The sequence below is a fragment of the Erithacus rubecula genome (genome assembly GCF_903797595.1).
Source record: "Erithacus rubecula genome assembly, chromosome: 13".
NCBI classification, from domain to species: Eukaryota; Metazoa; Chordata; class Aves; order Passeriformes; family Muscicapidae; genus Erithacus; species Erithacus rubecula.
The window spans coordinates 4,069,227-4,084,706 of NC_136665.1; the positions used below are offsets into that span (position 1 = coordinate 4,069,227).

Consider the following 15,480-nt stretch of genomic DNA (forward strand, 5'->3'; position numbering starts at 1 on the left):
CGGAGCCCGGCGCCAACGCTGGCCACGCCCTTCCGCGCCCCGCCCCGTCAACCCGCCCCGTGCGGTCACGCCCCCTCACCGAAGCCCCGCCCACTCCAGCGGGGCCCGGCGCACAGCCCCGCCCTGCCCCGCCCCCGGACCCCGCCTCACTGGCGCAGGACCCGTCCCCACCGCTCCAGGCCCGTCCCCTGTGCGCAGGCCCCACCCACGCCCCTCGCGTGTCCGCCGCGGGGTGACTCGGGCGCCCCCAGAACCCGCCCCGCCGCGCAGGCTCCTCCCCCCCCGCACGTGCCCGCCCCGGGGTGACCCCGGGACCGCCTGGACCCGCCCCTCCGCACCAGGCCCCGCCCCACGCCTACGCCCCGCCCCCTGGCCTGGCCCCGCCCCGCCCCACGCGTGCCCGCCGCGGGGTGACCCCGGCCCCGCTTGGCCCCGCGCCCGACCGCAAATATTTGCTCGGGGCCGTCCCGGAGCTCCAGCCGCCCGGGGACGCGGGGCCGCCGCCATGCAGCCCGTGCTGGGGGTCCTGCTCTCCCTGGCTGCGGCTCTGGGCTCAGGTAGGGCCCCAGGCTGGGTCTCCGTGGGGCTGGAGGGTGCGAGGCAGTGCGGGGCCCGAAGCAGGGCCAGCGGCCGGGCCGGGAGCCTGCAGATCATGCCGTGTCCCACGGCGGAGGGGCCAGCCGGAAGCAGGGAACTGCAGCCGGTGATGTGGGGCAGGGACCCTCCTGCTGCACGGCGCATGGCTCAGGGCATAGGACAGGGATCCCCTGCTCCGTGTTGTATGGATCCCATGCTCCGTAGGACAGAGTTCCCCTTCTCCGTGGGACACGGATCTCATGTTCTGTGGGACAGGGATATCCTGCTCCATGGGGTGGGAATCCAAGATTCTACAGGGCCCTAGTGCTCATGCTGTGCCCCCATGGGTACACTGAGCTCCTGCCACATTCCCCAGGCCACCGCTCACCCCTCAATGACTTCCAGCGCTTGCGAGCCACCGAGCTGCTGGCAGTGTCCGTGGAGCCACCGCCACCGCTGCCGGCGCAGGGCAGTGCGGAGCAGTGTGCCCAGCGCTGTGCCGCCAGCCTGGCTTGCCGGTGAGCAGGACACAGTGCCACCACGGGGCAGGTGGGAGTGCAGGGGCCACTGGGTCACTCTGCACTCGGATACTGGGTGCTCACGTGTGTGACCCAGGTCCCGCAGGCCCTGGCCTCCCACAGTGCCAGACTCCCACTGTGCCTCCCAGGGCTTTCCACTATGACCAGCAGAGTCAGTTGTGCCAGCTTCTGCCCTGGACCCAGCACTCACCCCGCATCCAGCTGCAGAAAAACATCCGCTACGACCTGTACCAGAAGAAAGGTGAGCTGGTGCCATGGGTGGGTATGGGAATACCACAGACTGGGCACAGGCCACCCAGCACAGGACTCCTCATTGTCCACGTGCCCTGGCCTGGCCCTGGGACTCTGAAGATGTGCCTGGCTCTTCTCAGACTACCTGCAGGACTGCATCATGGGTGATGGCTCCAGCTACCGTGGCACACGGGCCACAACGGAGAAGGGGCTGCGCTGCCAGCATTGGCAAGCTACGACACCACATGACCACAGGTGCCCCCATGTCCCTGGCTGTTCTGTGGCACCTACCCTGGGCAGCATGGGACAATGAGAATGGGGTGGGAGCAGTGTGGGATAGCATAGGAGCAATGGGGACAGCTTGGGGGCAATGGCACTGACAGAGGTAGCACATCATCCTGCCTGTGCCCGCTACAGGGCAAAAGATTCCTGGCAGCTCTCCTACCCACTCTGCTGCCAGCAGGTTTCTGCCATCCCCCCGCAATGGGCTGGAGGAGAATTACTGTCGAAACCCTGACCGGGACAAGCGGGGCCCATGGTGTTATACCGTTGATCCCAATGTCCGGCACCAGAGCTGCGGCATAAAGAAGTGTGAAGATGGTGAGTGCCACATCCCAGGGTCACCTGTGCCATATATTTCCCCCACACTGAGACATGCAGTTGTTGGCAGCTGTCTGCATGACCTGCAATGGGGAGGACTACCGTGGCACCGTGGACCACACGGAGTCAGGGACGGAGTGCCAGCGCTGGGACCTGCAGCACCCACACAAGCACCCCTACCACCCCAACAAGTACTAGCCCCCAGCAGTGCAGTGCCCTGGTTGAGTGCCAGGTGCTGGGGTCATGGTGCCACCTCAACATCCTGTCTCTGGCCTAGGTACCCTGACAAGGGGCTAGATGACAACTACTGCCGCAACCCCGACAGCTCCGAGCGGCCCTGGTGCTACACCACCGACCCTGGGCGGGAGCGCGAGTACTGCCGCATCCGCGTCTGCAGTAAGTTCCCACCAGCACCATGCACAGCTGAGCCTGAGGATCCTGGATGCCACCCCTGACCCTACTACTCTGCCCCTCTGTCTTGGCCACACAAGCAGAAAAGCGGCCAAGGCCTGTCAACATCACCAATGGCTGCTTCAGGGGCAAGGGTGAAGGCTATCGTGGCCGTGTGAATGTTACCGTGTCAGGGATCCCCTGCCAGCGCTGGGACTCCCAGGTGCCCCATAAGCACCACTTCGTGCCTGAGAAGTACCTGTGCAAGTAAGAGGATGGCTGTGCACCCCAAGAGGGTGGTGATGTACAGCACCCATGAGTGTGGGTGGGATTGAGTGGGGACAACCATGCTGCCCCTCCTCCAGGGACCTGCAGGAGAACTACTGCCGCAACCCTGATGGCTCAGAGGCACCGTGGTGCTTCACTTCCCACCCCACTGTCCGCATCGCCTTCTGCTTCCACATCCGCCGCTGCCCTGATGAGCAGGAGGCCCAAGGTGAGCCACCCTAGGCACCTGTCCTTGGGTGCCCACCCCAGTGCCCCTGTGAGGGGTGCCAGCCCTCCCTGTCTGTCCCCAGAGTGCTACCATGACCACGGCAAGCACTACCATGGCCATGTCAGCAAGACACGCAAGGGAATCACCTGCCAGCCCTGGGCTGCCCAGACACCCCATGTGCCCCAGTGAGTGTGTGAAGAGGGGTGGTGGGTACAGGGATGGGGATGGCATTGTAGGGATGGAAATGAGCATGGGCATGATGACAGTGGTGGTGACTGCCTCCTGGCAGGATCTCGCCTGCCACCCACCCTGAGGCACATCTGGAGGAGAACTACTGCCGCAACCCTGATAACGACAGCCATGGCCCTTGGTGCTACACCATGGACCCCCGTACCCCCTTTGACTATTGTGCCATCAAGCCCTGCTGTGAGCCCCTACCCACACCCCTGCAGAGTAGAGGGGACCCTGGCCACACACATGGTCGTTTTGGTCCCCTCAGGGTGGCTGGATCCTGTGACAATGCCACATCTCTTTTCTCTCTGCAGCTGGCAGCGCAGTGCCCTCCATCATGGAGAATGCAGGTGGGGGCCCGTGGGTCATGGGTGGTCACTCTGGGGTGGGTGCTGGTGCTACAGCCCCAGCTGTTGCCCACCCTGCCCACAGATGCAGTGACATTCGAGCAGTGTGGCCAGCGGGACGAGAGGTTGCAGCAGAAGGGGCGCATCGTTGGTGGCCAGCCTGGCAACTCACCCTGGACTGTCAGCATTCGCAACCGGTGAGTGGGTGTCCCCCATGCACTGCTATGTACTCAGTGTCCTTCCCAGAGCTCAACCCCTGTCCCCACAGGGCTGGTGTGCACTTCTGTGGGGGATCCCTGGTGAAGGAGCAGTGGGTGATCAGCACACGCCAGTGCTTCTCCTCCTGGTAATGTTGGGGCTGGGCGTGGGGTGGTGGGACCCCCCCTGTGCCCTCACGTCCCTGTTCCACAGTGATGCCGACCTGATGGGCTATGAGGTACAGCTGGGGACACTCTTCAAGGACCCTGGCCCTGGGGACCCTGACCAACAGACCATCCCCATTGTCCGGATCGTTTGTGGCCCCTCTGAGTCCCAGCTGGTGATGCTGAAGCTGGCAAGGTGAGTGGGCATGCCTTGGCCTCTGCCATGTTCCACTGCTGGCCAGGCTGGCACCATGTCCCACTGCCTCTCTTGCCACAGGCCAGCTGCTCTGACCAAGCGTGTGGCCCTGATCTGCCTGCCCCCTGAGCGCTACGTTGTGCCTGAGGGCACTGTCTGCGAGATCGCTGGCTGGGGGGAAACCAGAGGTACCTGCCATGGGCAGCCCCTGCTGGGGGATTCCCTGTTCAATACAGTCCCAATGCCATTCCATCCTACATCCATCCTACAGCATCCCTTGCCCCTAGTCCATGGCATTCCTCTTCCCACATCTCCCTGCAATGACATCCTACTGCCATGACATCTTCTTGTCCCTGCCATTACCTGCTCACAGCATCCCCTGCCTATGCCATTCCCCTGTATCCCTGCACACCTGATCCTGCATCCCATGCCCACTGCCCCATGCTCTCTGCCTGCAGGCACGGCAGACAGCAGTGTGCTGAACGTGGCACGGCTGCCGGTGCTGGCCCACAGTGAGTGCAACAAGGTGCTGCGTGGGCGCCTCAAGGAGAGCGAGCTGTGCACTGCCCCACTGCGTGCTGGCGTGGGTGCCTGCGAGGTGAGCTGGGCTGGGGACACTCCCCACCGCAGAGAGGTGCTGCCACCAGGGTGACACTGCTCTGTTCATGCCACAGGGCGATTACGGTCTCTGTTCATGCCACAGGGCGATTACGGTGGACCATTGGCTTGCCTCACTGCTGACTGCTGGGTGCTGGAGGGGGTGATCACCCCCTCCCGTGTCTGTGCCCGCACTGACCAGCCCGCCCTCTTCATCCGTGTTTCCCTCTATGTCGACTGGATCTACAAGGTGATGAAGATGGGTTGAGCTGGCATTTCCAGTCTGACACAGCTGCCACTGCAAAATAAAGGCACAGCCTTGGCCATGGGTGTCAGCACTGCACAGGGTCTCATGTTTATTTAACACCAAACCCCAACCCACATCCCTGCTGCCAGCTGCACTCACTCCATCTGCCTCTGGTTGTGCCGTGGTCCCCAGGGCCAGTAGTCACCCTGAGGCTGGCATAGCCCAGGATCACTAGGGGCTGTGCTGGCCTGTCCCATCCCGCGTGGGCTGCCCCAGGTGCTTGAGGAGCCAGTGGGCACAGTTCTTGAAGACATCGGCCTCTGTTTCCACACCAGCCAGTGCGTGGCCACCCTCTGGGTACCACAGCAGCCTGTGGGGAGGGACAGGATGGGAAGATGCTCACCCAGCACCCCAGAGCTCCCTCCCTGCTCCCACCTGCACCCCACTCACCGTGCTGGCACACCCCTGGCCCGCAGCACCCGGTACAGCTCCAGCGCCTGCATGGGGCTGACGCGCCGGTCCCGGGCACCCGCACACAGCAGCACCGGTGTCTGCACCTGCAGCACTGCCCTCAGTGGGTGTCTGACACCCCACACCTGGCACCCCACACCCATCCTGACTGTGCCTTACCTGGGCTGCCTGGGATATGGGCGAGCGCAGTAGCATTGTGGCCACCTCCTCTGCACGTGGCACCCGCTCAAAGGAGTAGGGCAGCCCCAGGGAGGTGTAGCGCCTGCAGCACAGGGACACTGGTAGGTGTCACAGAAACATGTCGTGGCATGGCACAGGACGGAGGGTGGCACTCACCAGTCAGGGATGTCAGAGGTGCCCAGCTGTGTGGGCAGGTTGGAAACGGGGCTGCGCAGGGCACAGGCTCGGTAACGCTTGGGCTCCCGGGTGAGGAGGTGGAGGGCGATGAAGGCTCCGTGAGAGCCAGCCAGCAGGGCCAGGCGGTGCGGGTCCAGGGGCTCTCTGTGCAGCACCTGCTCCACTGCCAGCTGCACCCATGGGCCACCCAGCATTGGCACCCAAACATCAGCATCCTCCCAGCAGCATCCCCCCAGCACCCCCAGCCCAGCACTCCTCACCTGGGTGTCTGCCACATCCTGCTCACCCACACGGGAAAGCAGGGAGCTGATGCTGGCCTGCCCAAAGCCCAGGGAGCCACGGTAGTTCACTGAGGAGACAGGGCAGTGGGTGCCATGTCTCCCACTGGGACACAGGGCCACATGTCCCTGGGCTCCCCAGCACTCACCTAGGAGCACGGCGAAGCCCAGCTGGCACAGCGCAGCCATGCTCGGACGCCAGCGGGCATCAAAGACAGCATGAGGACCACCTGGGGCGAGCATGGGCATCACCTGAGGTGCCACCAGCACTGCCAGGGCGTCCCCACTGTCCCCTCACTCACCATGGGGGCACACAACGAGGGGGTGCGGTGGTGTGCCATCTGAGGGGCTCAGCAGCAGAGCCTCAAAAGCCTGGGTGTCTGTGGCAGGGAAGGGGTCCCACTCAGCAGCCATCACCTTGGGCACTCAGCACCCTGCCCACCCCCTCCTCCTAAGGGTCCCTGGCACCCAGGCAGCACCAAGGTGCAGCAGGGGCCCTCAGGGGCTCACCCTGTGCAGAGGGGCCCGGCCCACTGCAGGGTGGCTGGACTGTCAGAGTCTTCCAGGTGACACCAGGCACTGTTGGGGTGTCCTCCACTAGCACCCAGCCAAGGGGCAACTCCTGGCCTGCTGGAGGCAGCACGGCCACCACCTGGGCACAGGCAATGGACGACATTGGGGCTGTACCATGCCAAGGCTGTGCCATGTCAAGGCTATGTTATCTTGGATCTGGCTGTGCCACACCACACCATGGCTTTTATGCCACACTGTGCTTTGCCCGGCTGCACATTGCTGTGCCATATCCCACTGTGCCACATGGTGCCAGGGGACTGCTCACCAGGCTGGGGGGGTGGTGGGGGGCTGAGCAGGTGGCCACCAGCAGGTCCCACTGGAGAGTGAGCAGCTCCCAGCACCCTTCAGGTGACCCTGGGGACAGAACACACGTAGGTGATCACAGTTGCTCACTAGAGCACCATGGGTGCCCAGTGCCATGTACCTGCTGTCAGGTTGGTGACAGTGGACGTCTCCACATCCACGAGGAGCAGATCCTGTGAGGGTGCAGAGCACAGGCAGTGGTGTCACCCTGGGGTGTGTGGGTCATGTCCCTGGCCCTGCCATGCCCAGGACTCACCGTGCGGCTCCGCTGAGGGGTGCCCAGCACAGCTCTCCGGCTGTCAGCTGCCCAGCACTGTGGTGGCAGCACCTCTGTGTAGAGCCCAGCAAAGGCTGCAAGAGAGGCAGAGCGCTGGGCTAGTGAGCCGAAGTCATGAGCAACTGGCAGGGGGTGGCACCAGCCCTCCATCAGAACCCAGCTCTGCCCACCATGCCTTGCTCACCCTCCGTGGGCTCCTCCACCACATCGAGCACTGTCACCGTCTGCCTTGTCTGCCAGGTGAGCTGGGGAGAGCCAGTGCTCAGGGATGGACCCATTCCAGGGGAAACTGAGGCAGGGAGGTTTGGGCACATCCCCACCCCAGCCAGGCACTGCGAGAGGCTGTGACACCTGGGCTGGGCACTGTGCTGGCAGCACAAGGTGGCACAGCCATGCCTGGTGCCCGTGAGGCCCAACTCACCATGCACAGGCGCAGACACTGGCGGTGGGGCCCCCCCACAACCCCCTCCAGGTACAGCAGGTGCTGGCCATCAGGGCTCAGCCGGGGGGAGCAGACAGAAACATTCTCTGCTGACAGCAGCTCTGGGGGCAGCAAGGGGTCAGCACCCCAGAGACCCCCCAAGGCACCCTGCCAGGACCCCAGTGCTCACCGCAGCATCCACTGGCCAGGTCCAAGTGGAAAATCCCTGACCTGGAAGGAAAGAGTGGTCAGGTTGGACCCCCACTGTGCTGATCCCCACTGAATGGGCATCGTGGCATAACCAGTTGCTGGATGGGACCCACCTCCTGTTGGAGCAGGCGTTCAGCCCCAGGCGGAAGGGCTCATGCCACCAGCCCACGAACACCACACCACAGTCATCCAGGGACCACAGGGCCTGTGTGACAGTCAGGCTCATCCCATAGCCAAAGGCCGGGTCCCCTGAGACGCTCCCTGCACCCCATCCTGACCTGGCCAGGGGAGAGGTGCTCTGGGACTCCATCCAGCACTGACAGGCTGAGGCCCTCCAGGTCCAGGACACAGAGAACTGGCACGCTGCGTGTGCTCAGGGCCTCTCCCCAGTCCTCATGGTACACAAACTGCTTGCCCTGTGGCACAGAACCATCAGCCCCATGGCTGGTGGCCCCAGGCACAGAGCTCTGTCCATGGCACACCCATGGCACACTCATGGGTGCACAGCATGTTCAGGAGGTGCACGGTGTGCCCAAGGTGCATGTGTATGTTCAGTGTGTGTGGCATGCTTGGGGGTGCACTGAACACACTCATGGGGCACTTACCTCCTCATCCTCATCCTCTGCTGCCAGCCAGGCTGCGCCTGGCACGTCCCAGGGGCACAGGGGTTGTCGTTTGGGCCGGCTCTTCTCAGCCACATAGAGGAGCCGTGTCTCTGAGTGTGACCAGGCCAGGCAGGCAAAGGGCCCTGGCACGGCAGGAGGGTGCCAAAGCCCAGCCTGGCACAGGCACAGCTGGGCACCAGGTAGCCACCAGGGCAGCTGGCCATGCCAACCTCACCCCTGCTGTGGGCGGGGACCATGGGGAAGGGGTCCTACCCTCCGTGTAGACGTCCCCATGCTTCCCCAGCGCCGTGAGATCCACGCTGTGGCTGCATCCCCCGCTGTCCCACACCTGGGGGCGGACCGTCAGCACCGGCACATCGTGTACTCGGCGCCAGCACCCTGAAGTGGCACTGCGGCCACGCCGGTGAGGGAGCGGGACAGCCGCGTTACCTCCAGCAGCTCGTGGCCCTGCCGCGGGCAGCGTTTGAGCGCGGCGCGGCGCTGCCCGGTGGGCGAGTCCCGGCTGAGGAGCCTGAGGGCGACAGGCACGGAGGCTGCGGCGGGCCATGCCTGTGGGCACCGGGAGCGCCGCGGGCACCCGCCGTGCCGCGGGCACCGCGCCCCGCCCCGCAGCCCGCCCGGGTCGTACTGGTGGTGGAGCTCGGCGCTGAGCGCGGTCCGGCTGGCGGCGAGGCCCGGGCGGCCGGCCGTGCGCCGCAGGCTGTAGTGGCGGGCGAAGCGCAGGAGCCGCCGGCGGGCCAGGTCGGGGCGGCTGCACTCTGAGGGACGGCGCCGTCAGCGCGCGCTCACTCGGGCCCCGCGGGCCCAAGGCCGAGCCCGCCACTCACCCGTGTAGAGCTGGAAGGTCTGGCCCCCAGCCGCCGCCCTCAGGGCGGCACGCGTGATGGCGGGGAACCGGCTCAGCTCCCGGTAGCGGGCAGCGGGACCGCGGGCCGCCTGCGTGAGGGAAGGGGCGCGCTGGACGGGGGTAAGCTCACCCCCCAGCCCGTGCCCGCCGCCCGAAGCGGGGCTGTGCCCACCCACACTGCTCCCCTGAGCCCCGTGCCCACCTCCGCACCCTCCTCGGTCCCTGAGGCCATGGGGCTGTTCTCTGCCGGGCTGGGCGCCTGCAGGCAGCAATGGGACGGCTGCCAAAGCAGGCGGGAGCAGCCCGGCGGCAGCGCCCCGGCCGGTGCCAGCCCTCCGGCCGCTCCCTGCTGCCCCGCATGGCCAGGCAGGGGCCACCCTTCCCCCGCATGGACAGGCAGGGCCACCCTTCCCATGGCCCAGCACATCCCCGGCCACATAGCCGCATATCCGAGCAGGTGAAAGTCCAGTGGCCACCAGCTCCTCGGGCACTGGGAGTGGAGATTACGCTGGTACCAATGCTACCACTAGAGACACTGGAGTGCTGAACTACATCGTTTATTGGGGGTCAGCAGCAGGGGCAGCACCCTTAGCACTGCAGGTGCTTGAGCAGCCACAGCGCCATGTTCATGAAGCCATCAGCTTCAGCTTCGACGCCAGCCAGTGCGTGGTTGTTCCCTGGGTACCAGAGCAGCCTGGAGGGGAAACAGGGATTACTGCTGTGTCTGCACCCCACAGCTCAAACCCCCAGCACTCCACTCACCGTGTGACCACTCCCCGGGCCTTCAGGGCACGGTAATACTCCACACCCTGCTTAGGGGGCACACGCCGGTCGTCCTCCCCCAGCATCAGCAGCACAGGTGCACGGACCTGCAGGAGCAGCACAGCCTCAGCACTGGCACTGCTACTGGGGACAGGGATGGGGACAGTGACATACCTGGTCAACATAGCGTATAGGTGACTTGTGCAGCATCTCTGTCAACTGGGCTGGGTCTGGCAGGGCATCAGGCTTGTAGGGTAGCCCTGTCTCTGTCAGGCACCTGCAGGCGAGAGAGTTGGGGGCACATGTGTGACTGGGATGGCAAAGAGCGTGGGAAGCTGGGGGTAGCAGTACTCACCAGTCTGGGATGTCGGTGGTGGCCACCATGGAGGCGATGTTCACAACGGGGTTGCGGACCACACAGGCGTGGTAGGTGCCAGGGAACTGTCCGATGAGGTGGCATGCCAGGAAGCCCCCATGCGAGCCGCCAACCAGTGCCACCCGGCTGGCATCTAGTGTCTCCTCCTGCAGTACCCGCTCTACGCAGAGCTGTCATCACGGGAAACACCCACTGAGCAAGCAGCCCTACTTTCCCCACCCAGGGCACCTGAAGGAGCACAAAGTGCCCCAGGACCATGTGCCAGGCCGTACCTGCACATCATGTACGTCCTGTGTGCCCACGTTGCCTGGCAGGGAGGCCACGCTGTCCTGGCCAAAGCCCAGTGAGCCACGGTAATTCACTGTGTGGGGAGCAGTGTCAGAGGCCTTTCCTCCTTTGTGCCCCCCACCCTGGCCCAGAGCCCTGGTGTCACTCACCCAGCAGCACGGCAAAGCCCACACGGCACAGTGCCGCTGGGTACAGCATCCACCCGGCCGTGAAGACACTGTGAGGACCCCCTGCAAATGGCAAAAGCAAGGGGAGGGTGATGCTGCCTGGCTGGGGTACAGTGGGGTGGGGACAAGCTCTTACCATGAGGCATCACGACCAAGGGGGGTTTCTGGGCAGTGGGACCCTCACTTGGGCGCATCAGGATAGCATCAAAGTCTAGGCCCCCTGTGGAAGAAGGGAGGGGATGTCAGGGAGCAGTGAGGATGGTGGAGCACATCCTGACCCCACCTTGGGCACTCACCATACTGGGGATGCTCCTGTTCTGGCAGGGGCTGCAGGGTGCGGATGCCCCAGCTGATGCCGGGCACGGGGGATGCGTCCTGCAGGCAGATCCACTGTGTCTGTGCCTCACGGCCGGCGGCAGGCAAGACTGCCACTTTCTGTGCAGGGAGAGGGGTCAGTGTCCATGCCAAGGGGCTGGTGGGCATTGGGGAGAGGAGTCAGTGCCCATGCCAAGGGGCTGGTGGGCACTGGGGACATGACTTTACCAACATGGGGGGGCAGCTAGGGGTGGAAAACCTGGCCACCAAGAGGTCCCGGTCGATGGTGAGGACAGACCAGCTTCCCTGGGGGGAATCTGGGGAGGAGGGGGTCAGACCTGCAGGTGTGACCTCTCCCCACCCCTGGCACCAGCATGGCCCCACTGGTGCGTCACTTACCACCTGTCAGCGAAGTTGTGGTGCCTGTTGCTGTGTCCACCACGAACACATCCTAGGGACAAGAGGGCAGAGTCCAGTGGAGCCCTGACCCAGCCAGGCCCCCGCTGTGTGCCCCCTCACCACTCCCTCACCTGCCGGCTGCGCTGAGCTGTGTCTAGCAGGATCCTGCGGCTGTCAGCTGCCCAGCACATCCCTGGCAGTGCACCACAGTAGATTCCCGGGAAGGCACCTGTGATGAGAGTGGTGGCACTCAGCATCCCCCTGAGTCGCCCCCAACATCCCCAGAGCTGTACTCACCCCATGCTTGCCGTGGCACAGCCTCCAGCACCGTGGTGGTATGTTTGGTGTACCAGTCGTACTGCAGGAGACATGGCATAGGGTGAGTTTTGCAGGGTCTCAGCCTGCTCACACCCACTGCAGCCCAAGGAGGGGAAATCAGCGCCCTCCTGCCAGCTCCACCCAAGCATGGGCACCCTGGCACCTCCATGGTGCCTGCCAGTGTCCCTCCGGTGCTGCTTACCATGCGGAGGCGGCTGCACTGCTGGTGGGGGCCCAGGACATCGTTCTCCAGGTAGACAATGCGGCAGCTGTCGGGGCTGAGTCGTGGTGACCACACTGCCTTGGTGTCCTCAGAGAGCAGCTCTGCATGGGCACGAGGGGATGGTGAGGGGCTGCAGGGGAGCCAGGGCACTGGCAGGATCAGGGTGTGCACTGCTTACCGCATCTCCCGCCCGTCAGGTCCACGTAGAAGAGTGCTGACCTGCCAGCACAGAGAGGTGTCACAGCGGGATCAGGGGGCCAGGCTGTGGGGCGGGTGCCCTGCAGTGTCCTACCAGCAGGGTTGGGCTGTGGGGTGCCCTGCGGGGACTCACCGGCGGTTCGTGCAGTGCCGCAGCCCCAGGCGGAAGGGGTCATGCCACCAGCCCACAAACACCACGCCGGTGTCCTCGGGCGACCAGAAAGCCTGTAGGGAGAGGGGAGATAACCAGCTCAAAATGCTGTTGGCTCCTGAAACCTCCCTTCTCTGGTTCCCTGCAGCTCCCCATTCTGACCTGGCCAGGAGAGAGGTGCCCCGGGATGCCCTCCAGCACTGAGATGCTGTTGCCCTCGATGTCCAGGACACAGAGGACAGGCACACTGCGAGTGCTCAGTGTCTCTCCCCAGTCCTCATGGTACACGAACTGCTCACCCTGTGAGCAGAGTGGCAGAGGCTGGTCAGCCCCACAGCCACACAGCCAGCCCCCAGCTGACCCAAGGTGGGGACATCCCACCTTGATGGGTGCATCCTCCTTCTTGGGGTGCCCCGTGTCCTCGTCAGAGGTGCCCAGCTCAGGGGCTTTACTCTGGAAGAAGGACTCAGCCTTGGGACGCTTCTTCTCCGCCACGTAGAGCAGGTGGGTCTCCGAGTGAGACCAGGCAAGGCACCCAAACTGGTCTGCAGGGGCAGGTCAGCACTGCCCATCCTGTTCCCTGGAACCCCACATTCCCTGGCATCCCCCAGCCCCTCACCATCATCGTAGACGCTGCCATGCTTGTCCAGCGCTGTCAGGTCGATGCTCTTCACCTTCCGGTTCTGATCCCAGACCTGGGGGCAGACATGCCAGGGCAGTCCCAAGACACAGCATGGTTCCAGCCCCAAGCACCAGTGAATATTGCTTTTCCCCCAGACCCCTCCTCACCTCCAAGAACTGCTTCTCCTTCTCCTTCTCCTTGCCAGGGACCTTGCGCAGCACAGCCTTCAGCGTCCCACTGGGGGACTCACGGCTCAGCAGCCTGTGGGTCAGTAGGTGAGTGCCCATCAGGCCCCCACTTATTGCTACTCTGAGGGATGCCGTGTGGGGAGTGGCATGGGACTTACTCATCCTTGATCTCAGAGCAGGTGCCTGCGGGCCCCGAGTAGACAATAGAAGCTCCATCGTGGAAGATGAGGTACTGACGGCAGAACTTGATGTTCTCAGCCCTTGCCAGGTCCCGCTGCGACCACTCTGCAGGGAGCAGGGTGAGGACACCAGCTGCATCCACACCAGGCAGGCAGGGACTCCCCGGACCCTCCTGCCCCCGCCTTCCCCTTCAGTCCTGCCCATCCCCGTACCGGTGTAGAGGCTGCAGTACTTGCCCCCGTACTGGGTGGTGAGGTCGGGGCCGAGGCAGGCGGTGCTGAGCCCCGGGTGCTGGCTCAGCTCTCGGTACAGCTCCGACAGCTCCTCCGCACGTGGCGGTACCTGCGGGACACGCGGGGCGGGGACATGTGGGGCGAGGGGTGGGGGGCACGGGCCGGGGAGTGATGGGGCACAGGGTCACGTACTGGGGCACCAGTATAGACAGGGGGATTCTGGGGGCTACTGGGGACAGCACTTGTGGGTGAAGAGCTGGGGTACATGGGAGTGGGAGGCTAGAGGGGTTAGTGCAGGACACTACTGGGGTGCCAGGAAGCAGGAGGGCACTGGAGAGCAGATACCGGGGTAGATAGCCGGGATCAGGAGGGCACTGGGACAGTTTCCGGGGTACCGGTGGGTACCAGGATACTGGGTGCAGGTCCCGGGGTGCAAGGGGCGCCTAGGAGGGTCCTGCAGCAATTGGGGTCTATGGGGTATGAGAAGGGTACCGGGGCAGTTCCGGGGTGGTGCAGCGGGGTCGGGAGGGGAGTGCGGGCCGGGACTCCCGAGGGGGATAGGGAGGGACAGGGAGGGGGCAGCGGGACCGAAAGGCGGGGGGGGGGTCCCGGAGCGCTGACGTCACTCTCCCCAGCCCCTCACCGACGGCTCCATGTCCTCGCGGCGGGAGGCGGGGCCGGAACGGGCACTTCCGGGATGGGGCGGGGCCTCCGGGCTGCGGCACGTCCCATTGGCTGCGGCGCTCGGACCGCCTCTCGCTTTGAGGCGCCCCCCAGTGGGCGCGGGCGGCGCTGCAGACGCAGGCACCGGGGTTCCCCGCACCCCCGACGTGTCCCGGCGGCAAGTCCCCAGCCACCGGACCGCTCGCGGGACCTCTCTGAGACCGCAGCCGAGGGACCGCGGCCCCGCAGCCTCTAGATCGCCCTGGGGTGGTTTAGCCAACAGGTGGTTGCAGAACAGGGGCTCCATGCGCAGGACCGGGGGGAACAAGGATCCCCAGCCCAGTAGCCTGGCCGGGGGGGGATCGGGCCATTTAAGGGCTCATGGGACCAGCAGCCTAGCCAGGCAGGTGAAATCGGGTCCTTGATACCCACAGGGACTACCTATCTCAGCAGCCCAGGCGTGAGTGGCAGAGCTCAACAGTGCTTGGTGACAACTAGACCCATTTCAGCCACCCCTACCATCACAGGTGCCCCGAACCCTCCACTCCCACACTGCAGGCAGGCAAGAATCGGGGCCAGTCTGTGGTTTGTGTCAAGTCCTTTTTATTCTGTTCCCACAGAAACACCTGGTGAGGGGGCAGCTTCTGGGAGGGAGTCACGACACAGCGGCGGGGGTGGTACGGCACGGTACGGCACGGTACGGCACGGTACAGGGTCACTACGGGTGGCACAGAGCACAGCAGACACGCACACCGTCACAATGTTCAGAGGGAGCGCACCCGGCATCGCACTTACCGCTGGAAACAGCGCCCAGCCGCGCTCGGCCCTCGGTCTTTGCACCCCCCGTCCCCCCGCCCTGTCCAGTTGATTGCCACAACTCGGGCTGGGGGCCCGGCCCGGCGGGGGGGCTGCGCGCCCCCAGGCCTGACAGGCACGAAGGCAAGGTGGCGGATGTGCTGGGGCGGCGAGATTGGCCCCGGCGGGGGTCTCGGTCCCGCGTGCGATTTACACACTGTACAAGTATTTACAGCGCTCGGAGTGGCGGGGCCGGCAGCCCGCGGGAGGCACCCCAGGCTCCGCACTGGTCATGGGCGGGGAGAGGCGGCGGCTGCGCGCCGGGCCGGGGCTCTCCTCCGTGGGGCTGCCCCCGGGATCCCCGTCCCACAGCCACAGCCGCCGGCCTGCCCCCAGCCTTGGGCACCGGCAGAGCTCCCGGCGAGGG

At 65.1% G+C, this 15,480-nt stretch overlaps 2 protein-coding genes across 3 annotated transcripts; one reads left to right on the forward strand and one right to left on the reverse strand.

Moving 5' to 3' along the window:
* Positions 1–378: 378 nt before the first annotated feature.
* MST1 (macrophage stimulating 1) lies at positions 379–4,908 on the forward strand. 2 transcript variants are annotated; one of them, XM_079317016.1, is made up of 18 exons: positions 379–557; positions 953–1,094; positions 1,244–1,356; positions 1,487–1,601; positions 1,810–1,946; positions 2,017–2,137; positions 2,224–2,342; positions 2,438–2,603; positions 2,702–2,832; positions 2,915–3,017; positions 3,122–3,258; positions 3,378–3,413; positions 3,496–3,607; positions 3,679–3,756; positions 3,822–3,968; positions 4,050–4,156; positions 4,427–4,566; positions 4,672–4,908. In XM_079317016.1, exons 1-18 carry the CDS (start codon positions 506–508, stop codon positions 4,831–4,833), a joined length of 2,118 nt encoding a protein of 705 aa, XP_079173142.1. In that variant the 5' UTR covers positions 379–505; the 3' UTR covers positions 4,834–4,908. The 2 variants fall into 2 exon arrangements, with proteins under 2 accessions (XP_079173142.1, XP_079173143.1); XM_079317017.1 differs by having other exon boundaries at positions 380–557; positions 2,441–2,603.
* Positions 4,900–14,299, reverse strand: APEH (acylaminoacyl-peptide hydrolase). Its single transcript, XM_079317192.1, is given in 45 exon segments — positions 4,900–5,182; positions 5,263–5,369; positions 5,443–5,545; positions 5,620–5,810; positions 5,901–5,989; positions 6,068–6,148; positions 6,221–6,298; positions 6,429–6,570; positions 6,757–6,845; positions 6,916–6,967; positions 7,051–7,145; positions 7,256–7,316; positions 7,493–7,614; positions 7,683–7,723; positions 7,816–7,907; positions 7,981–8,118; positions 8,308–8,538; positions 8,542–8,656; positions 8,758–8,839; positions 8,910–9,086; positions 9,156–9,264; positions 9,378–9,434; positions 9,601–9,665; positions 9,769–9,869; positions 9,938–10,044; positions 10,112–10,214; positions 10,293–10,483; positions 10,586–10,674; positions 10,751–10,831; positions 10,905–10,988; positions 11,065–11,203; positions 11,312–11,400; positions 11,483–11,534; positions 11,614–11,711; positions 11,780–11,840; positions 12,003–12,124; positions 12,202–12,242; positions 12,355–12,446; positions 12,535–12,672; positions 12,754–12,917; positions 12,992–13,067; positions 13,162–13,255; positions 13,341–13,467; positions 13,575–13,704; positions 14,239–14,299. Coding segments are annotated over 45 exon segments (4,647 nt in total). The 5' UTR covers positions 14,251–14,299; the 3' UTR covers positions 4,900–5,043.
* Positions 14,300–15,480: the final 1,181 nt, after the last annotated feature.

Excerpts from the sequence above, each read along its gene's own strand:
- MST1 (XM_079317016.1), top strand. The coding sequence starts at position 506 with ATGCAGCCCGTGCTGGGGGTCCTGCTCTCCCTGGCTGCGGCTCTGGGC. Across the intron at positions 1,095-1,243 it reads GCCGCCAGCCTGGCTTGCCG|GGCTTTCCACTATGACCAGC; the intron begins GTGAGCAGGACA and ends TGTGCCTCCCAG. Across the intron at positions 1,947-2,016 it reads CATAAAGAAGTGTGAAGATG|CTGTCTGCATGACCTGCAAT; the intron begins GTGAGTGCCACA and ends AGTTGTTGGCAG.